Source organism: Typha latifolia, chromosome 3, assembly GCF_019914945.1.
Source record: "Typha latifolia isolate L0001 chromosome 3, TyphaL0001v2, whole genome shotgun sequence".
Taxonomy (NCBI): Eukaryota; Viridiplantae; Streptophyta; class Magnoliopsida; order Poales; family Typhaceae; genus Typha; species Typha latifolia.
In genome coordinates this window covers 15,256,763-15,264,744 of record NC_133088.1, presented here as the reverse complement: position 1 = coordinate 15,264,744, position 7,982 = coordinate 15,256,763, and the positions used below count along the sequence as shown (strand labels likewise).

The 7,982-nt window shown below is 43.0% G+C and overlaps 2 protein-coding genes across 2 annotated transcripts; both read right to left on the bottom strand.

Moving 5' to 3' along the window:
• Nucleotides 1-883, bottom strand: LOC140784442 (mitochondrial import inner membrane translocase subunit TIM23-2-like). The gene has a single exon (XM_073131859.1). The coding sequence runs from the start codon at nucleotides 742-744 to the stop codon at nucleotides 190-192; it is 555 nt and encodes a 184-aa protein (XP_072987960.1). The 5' UTR covers nucleotides 745-883; the 3' UTR covers nucleotides 1-189.
• A 3,583-nt stretch (nucleotides 884-4,466) lies between these two features.
• Nucleotides 4,467-7,641, bottom strand: LOC140783321 (oligopeptide transporter 7-like). The gene is made up of 7 exons (XM_073130178.1): nucleotides 7,422-7,641; nucleotides 6,840-7,321; nucleotides 6,654-6,751; nucleotides 6,003-6,572; nucleotides 5,657-5,912; nucleotides 5,375-5,557; nucleotides 4,467-5,263 (listed from the first exon to the last, which is right to left on the bottom strand). The coding sequence occupies exons 1-7, from the start codon at nucleotides 7,471-7,473 to the stop codon at nucleotides 4,646-4,648; spliced, it is 2,259 nt and encodes a 752-aa protein (XP_072986279.1). The 5' UTR covers nucleotides 7,474-7,641; the 3' UTR covers nucleotides 4,467-4,645.
• Between the last annotated feature and the right edge of the window lie 341 nt (nucleotides 7,642-7,982).

Genomic DNA, 7,982 nt, shown 5'->3' with positions numbered 1-7,982 from the left:
TAAACATGAAGAGCTATCCTTCCATATATATGCCAAATTATTTCAATAGTCATCACAAGATTATTCTGCCAGACCTACCAAACCTCCATTCATCCCACAGATAAATGAGATGGCAAACTTCTGCTACAGCCATATGTATAGCAAGAAGATAAGTAATTTAAGCCAAAAGATTTTTTAAAAAAAAAGCCTTCAGATTGGTACATATCTCTTCATGACTTGCTTCCCCGCGACAACAGCCCCAACCATCAACCCTCCGATCGCCCCGGCTACCGCGGCCGACCTCGGGCCACTGGCTGCCCTATAGATAGCTCCGGTGCCGAGTCCTGCAACGACGCTGTTGATCCAGTCGTCTTTACTCCTAAAGGAGACCATTCCGCTCTCCATCCCGGCGTAGAGAAGCCCGATCACGCCGACCCGGTTGCCAATCCGACGGCCGTCCTGGCCGGAGGAGTTGAGGACGCGATTGACGCGAATCTTGAGGGTATCCCCAGGCTCGGCGGCGCAGGCGGCGCGGCGGAGGCCGATTCCAGCTCCCGAGACGGCGCCGCAGAGATAGCCGACTCCAGTGTAGTAGGTGAGGTTCTCACCCCAGGAGCGGCGCTGGGCGAGAGACTCCTCCTGGAAGAGGAACTCCGGAGAGGTAGGGAGGTCGTATAGACGACGGTAAGGATCGTATAGATGTCGGCCGTCTCGGATCATGCGTTCGACGTCATCCCCGCCAGGGAAGTTTCTCCCATCCGCCATTGGAGCCCTAAAATCCCTCCCTTTTAATGAGATTAGGTTTAGGGTTAGGGTAACGATGGGCGGGAGGAAGGACGGAGGGACGACGGAACGGTGGAAAAAGAAGAGAGCGCAAACGAGATGTTGAGCGGATTTATTTGTTTTAGGCGGTGAGCGGTCCTAATTTATATATATATATCACCTCTCTTTATTGGTCCTAACTTTTGTGCTACTTTGTAAGTTAGTACCTTGGATTTATGATATTACTGCACTAGTCTATACCTCTAGTCGAGTTACATTAGTGGACCCAGGCCCATACCCAACTGGACTTTGCCTTCCCAAATCGAGTTGGGCCCAAAACAGGCCCGGGTCAATTGAAATGTTGGGAATTTGAGAAATTAAACTACTCTGTAATTTTTAAAATCTAGGACATTTAATATGTTTATTTAAATTGCATATTTATCAAAACTGACCGGATATTGACCCGGTTAGATGTTGGGTTACTAGGTTACTGATTCAATATTGGGTCACCCGGTCCGGTCGGGTGGTTTATTTAGAATTGTTTTAATATTTTAATAATTATAGTATTAAGGAATTCAAAAAAAAAAATCTATAAAAGCAATGCAATTGCATTTCTTCTTTTTTTTTAAACTAATGTTTAGGTTAAAGTACATTAAATCATATGAATTTCAAAAAAAAAATAGTATCTTAATTACACTTTTAATTTTTTAAATATATTCCTTAGGATAAATAATATAATAGTTGATATCTAAGGTAACTTTGATAAAATTGAGCAACTCTGTACAGTTCTAATAGCTATTGGTAAATTGACTAAAAACTCCAATTCAAAAGATTCGCAAGTTTTGGTTGCACTGAGCTGATGCATTGTGCATCTTCTACCATTAAGTTTTCTTTTTTTGGAAAAACTCTGGTTCCATTGTTCTAAAAGTGCAATGAATGTTACCCATTTGTTCTAGGCATCTCCTAATCTTCTAAATGATATAGTGGGCAAAAAAGTTTGGTCATAGTTCGTAAAATCTTTGTGGAGATGCATAAAAGACGTTCTTATATATGCATGGAAAAATGTCTTCCATCCATATATTCAAATGTTCGTATCTTTCAAAGATTTGATTATTTCAAACCGAATCGCCACGAGACAACCTTTAGATTTCATCGTCAGTGTCATTCGTAGCTGCATAAATAATTTCTCCCAATTAGGAGAGATGAAGATATGTCGGTGATTTGGTCTATCCCTCAATTTAGGTTCAAGACATCAAAAGACATGCAATTACAAAAATCTGGAGGAATGAATTCAATCCGGACCCAACAAAATAGCTTGAGATGTAGTCTTATCCCGTTTGGTCGCCTAGTCGGCCGCACGGTTTACATACATGCAAAAGACATTAATTTGTAAAGGAGCTGAATAATATTTTTGCAGTCAGCAACTGGACTTTGGAGTTTCCACAAACAACCGATCTCCGTCTTCGTGATCCGCACAAGTTCGAGTTGAGCCCCATTGTCGGAACTAGCATGAGCCGAAGAGCCCAATTTTTGGGCCAGCAACACCGAGTCCCCTAGCATAGGCTCCCAGGCCACTTTTAGAAGAGCGCCTTCAGCAGACCGAAGCACGGCTCCTGCTCCTCCTTAGTAGAGCAGAATAGTCATGGGGAACAATTAAGATAGACACTGTTAAACCAACAACACTTTAATTTTTAGGAAATTAGCTTACTTAATATGTCTCAATAGTAAAGTTATTGTGGAGAAGAGATCTTAACAAAGAAAGAGAGATTAGATTTGATGCTTCGAAAGTGCTTTACCTGATATGGTATTAGAAAACTAGCTTAGATCAGGAGCGATTCTCTCTACTACGGGCTGGCTCCTCATCATATTAAAATCCTGCACATTATATCATGCTACGGCTGAGATCTAAAGAAGACCTCCTTCGACGTACGAAGGCCAAGAAAAAAAAATTTTTAATTAAATTAAATTAGTCTAATTAATTTGAGTGGCCTAACACGGACGACAGTGGTGGTTCCAATCTTTTTGCCGACCTCTTCCATCCAAATCCATTATTTAGATCTTTATTTTTTTTTTTTTTTGATCATTCATGAGCCTGAAGGCTAGATATGGGCCGGACAAAGGGCCAACCCTCCCTAGATACAGAGGCACTTTAGGTCCCACCAAACTCTTTAGCTATCTAGTCTAGGCGTCAAGCCATATGCGTCGCCGAACAATTGCTTCGAATCAAACGCCGCCGAGACCTGCTCCAAGCCGTTGCGTTGTCAAGCTGTTCTTCCAAGCTAACCGCACTGCCGAGCCATCAACCGAATCGAGCTAAGCCACCAAACTACCAACCACCAAACAATTTCTCCACAATATTGCTTGGTGTTGGAGTTGAACTCATGACCTCCTTGGTCATGAGCAAAATACCTACCAACTATACTAGAGTTGGTTGGTATTATTTAGCATCTTTATTTGCTAACCCATTTCCGTCCAAATCCGCTGAAAGCAGGCAGATTGTTTGCAGCTCCTGTTACAAGAACTCCATGCAGTCAGAGTATTTGGCAGCTCATGATTGACTTATTTTAATATTTTCTCTTTTTTAACTCACGACTCCCAAGTATTAAACTAGGAAAAGTTCGTTCAAGTGCTATCCAATGAAAATATTTTACCCAAAGATTCGCTTAATTTGTTATAATTAATGTTATCTTTACCAATAGGAGGGTGAGGACCACCCAATTTGTTGCCTGTCAGTGTGCAAAATCCTACGGTAATATAACCACCTAATTGCAAAATATTGGTCAATGCAAGATAACATAGGTAGTAATTGAGAATTAAGCAATTAAATCTGGTTATTACTAGATGTAGGGGTAGCATTGGTTACTACTTATTAGGTCGACCCATCACGTAATAGATCCTTATTGTTATTACCTGGCACTAGGAGCTCTGTATCTATCTTGGCTCCATGTGTGTGGGAGGTTAGATTTGTTGTTTAATTCGATAGTACACTTTTTAGTGCTATATAGAAAGGTGATGCCATACTAGCTTAGTCGACATGCAAAGAAGAAGAGGAAGAAGAAGAAGAGAAGAAGAGGACATGGCGTGGTATTGGTTCGGTTCATCTCTTTCATGTCGATATCATTGAAGAAGAGGCGAGCCGAACCAATATCACTCATGTATTCTTCATTCAAATTTATATTTCCAGATCCAATAATATAGCTAGCTACCTTAGTTCTTTTTCTCTTTTTCTTGTCAAGTTATAATATATGTTGTTCTAACTTATGCTGGAGGGCTTGTTTCCTTGCGTTGAGTTGATTCAGTCTTTTGGCTGCTCAAGGTTGTTTCAGATTAATTGTTACACAAGTATACCATTTCGTGTAGTTTATTCTGAAGTAGTATCGATAAGCTTTTATCTGGCTTCCATCTGAATTATGGTGGTTTTGATGATCATCAGAGGTTCTTTGTTCTTTGTTTATTATGGAATATTAAGATCAATCAAAAAAAAGGTAGCTCTGTCCTGATGAGCAGGAGTTCTTTTCACTTACATTCAGATTTCATGAGTTAATTTGCAACTCTATATTAGATTCACCATATATTTGACTTTGAGGAAGACGAAAAGAGGCCGCAGCAGCCTGAGGAGAGAGATGTGGATATGAAGCTGGATAATTTCCGGAGAAGAAAGGACTTCTAAGATACCAACACAAAAGCGAGGGAAAGGAAGAATTTTGAAACAAGCTTGCAGAGAGTACAGATAAAATTGGATTTCTATTAGGATGATTGTTTTTTGAGAGCTTTGTACATTAAAATCACAACCACAAATGCAACAATTGCTCCTCCTTACTCATTTACTCTTATTTACTTTCTCTGTCACAAACATATACACTTCTTTTTCACAAGAATAAAATTCCAATTTAAACAATCACAATCAAGAAGAGATTGGGCAATGGTCGACGGCAACACCATGCGCAGTAGGGCAAGAAGCCAAGGTGCACCCATCCAGCTTATTACCCCACCAACTTAGCTTAATCCCCTCAAACTCCAAACACAGGTACAGCAACACACCCATGAATGCCAGTCCAGCATCCAGTGCACCAGAGAGTATGTAATTGTGGCGTTGCCACCAGCCTCGTCTATACCTATAGACAACAAAGCCGGAGACAAATCCAACAAGGACCCAAGTAGTGTAATTAACTGCGGTGGCCGGAGGCATCTGGCCCAGAGCACTGATCATGATAGGGATGTTGATGAGACGAATCCATTGGTGTCCTGGAAAGGCTCTGTGAGCAATCCAGACCAGAAGTGGAGCTATGGCTCCAAGAAGGAAGAACCAGTTGATGGCCGAGTAGGTCCCGAGATTGCCGAAGATTCTGCGAGGCCCGATGAGGCCCCAGACGACGGATGCGTCGTAGAAGACATGGTCGCTCGGGCATGTCCATGGGCTTTCAGGTGACATCTTTGCTCTGTCGCATATGTCTGGGATCGTGTCCATTAGCCACCATGCAGTTCCCAAGTGAACTATTGCTGACTCTAGTGTTCCAACAACCTAACAGAAACATAATTTCTTCAGTAATCATAGATTTGACGATGGTACACTTGATTCATGGTAGATTCTCTCAATACCGTGAGATGATAAGAATGTTTAAAGGAAGCCAACCTGTGCCATAAACATTGCTTTGGGAGGAATCTTCATGTAGTGGCCCAGTTTGAAGTCTTGCAGAAAATTCAATGCCTGCTTCATGCTAATGAAACCATAAACTTTGAAGCACATATTTGCAACAGGGCGACCTGGGTATAGATAGCCTATGATATACTCTGTGATGACATTCAGCCCTGGTGTCTGTTTGTCATAATGTTCATATAAGTGAAATCCTGAAGTAGATGCTAATAATATGCATAGAAATTGAATCTATCATCAAAAGAACACCCAAATTTAGACCTGGTTAGTTGTAGCTTTGAGGATTCCGATGGGCAGAGTGAAGGAAAAGGCGATGCCGCACGCTAACAACACACCCCACCATGGCAATTGGAGCTGATCTATGTAGTACTCACATGCGAAGATAGTAAGAGCAACATTAACTACAAGTATGCACACAAACCACCATTGAGGAACTTGCTTGTATCTGCTCATTAGCCTTGTATGCACATCCATCCTCTCCTCTCGAAATGCCATTTTACTCATCTCCAATATTTCTCTGCACAGATAGGATAATTTTTTCTTCCTTAGAGTTTGGATACAACATAAAAATTACCATTCTGAGATTGTGAGCTTGGTAAAGTTTTACCTTCCATGGAACAAGAGAACATGAACAATTGTGGCAGTGAGCGAGGCGAAGCTGAGGCCATAAGTCATGGCAAAGAAGGTGCTAAGATAGAGAGGCCCCTCTTTCTCATAAGCATTAGCATCAAACTGGAAATGAGAGTCAATAATGGTGGAAATATTGTATCTGAGTCCCTTAGAGGTGAATAGCCCATCAGAGAATATTGGAAAGGTCTTAGCATTATACACATCCAGCCAGTATGTCACGGGAGTGATGACATACATAAGAAGGAAAAATCCTACACCTATGTTCGCAGTGGCGAACCACGGGCTAGCGAGCGGGCTACCAAGGTAGGCGCACACCGACGACCAATCGAGCCCAATTGTCGCGATACCGAGCCCATGCATTCCGGAACCTATTTGTTGTGCCAGGACTGAGTTGGGGAAGACCCAGCATATCCAAGATACAGAAGTTAGCATCTTGAAGAGGTAGCCTGGGAATACATAGTAGGCAAAGCTACAAATGAAGGCAATCAAAAAGAATTGGTTCCTTGTCAATCTTCCCCTCTGCCTCTCTTCTTTCTCATGAAGTGCTCTATATCCAAGATCACAAAGTTAGATCGAAAGAAGTAACTTTTTCCCTGATAATTTATACAGAAAGAGGTAAAAGTGTCACCTGAAAAGAGAGACTTGAACAAGATTGTAAGGCCACCACATAGCTGCAGGTTCTACTAAGTATTTCCTAAATAGCCCTGCCCATCCATATCCCAAGACCTGCTCTTTTTTCAAAGAAATTCTCATTCAATTATTTTTACTAACTTGGGAGAGGAAATGATCAATGATTTAGTAAGTGATGACATACCTGCGTGGTTACGATGACGACCAAGGAGATGAAGAAGGTCATGTTCTTCTTATAGAAGACCTTGACGGCTGAGACGATGTGGACGGCGTATACGTTGCCGGCGCCGGAGCTGGCGAAGATGGTGATGAGCACGTGCTCCTTGACATTGAACGGCCCGGGATTGAGTGTGAACTGGAAAGAGGTGTCCTTGAGGAAGATGCGGGAGGTGATGGCGGAGGCCATGAGGTGGCCGAGGGGGATGACGGCGATCTGCGCGGAGATGGAGGTGATGGAGAGCGGCTCGCTGCGGTACCAGAAGAACTGGTTGAGGAAGGAGAGGACAGCGCAGGAGGCGACGCCGAGGACCCACATGCGGAAGGTGAGGCACGGGAGGGAGGGGTCGTCGGCGACCGGGACGGTGAGGGCCACCTGCTCCACTGGGGAGTTCGACGGCACTGAGGTGGATGGGTAGTCGTCGATTTCGCCATGGATGGGCTTGGAGACTGCGAATTGCGGAATTGGAAAGAGGAGAAGACCATTAATTAAAGAGGTGGAATTTATTAGCTAAAGGAAAGAATTTATTAGAGAGTAATAGATAGTTACGCAATGGAGCTTTGAGTTGAGCACGAGGAGGAGGAGGAGGAGGAGACTCCATTGTGAAGCGAAAGAGTTGCAAATTGAATCACTTCATGGAGGACTGGAGGAAGTTGGATCGCCGGGGGTGAAGAGGAAATGCTCTTTTTCTAGATCGTTGACTTCTGGATATGGGTAAGTTCTTGTGCACGTATTAGGACACATCCCCGGCCACCTACATTCTGGCGATGAAGAGCGGATCGTCTGCAGGCACCAAGATAGGAATTTCCACACTCCGTTGTCGTGTATCATCCATCACTGATTTCCCATTGGTGCCCCTGCGAGATCGGAAAGGGAATCTTGGGTGGGATCCAGATAGGCGTGAGAAGGATAGGCGTCAGATGTTACGCAACTGGTCGAGGAGAGGATCTTTAGGTTGGTACTTTGATGGATCATAGTTAATTCTCCTTTTGGGGTCACAGGAGCTATTGCTTACGTGGATGCTACAAGTCCAGCGGTTTTCCTTTTTTTTTTGTATGCATATTCCCCAAAAGCTTCTTATTTGCAATCTAACCATGCACCGAGTTGAGT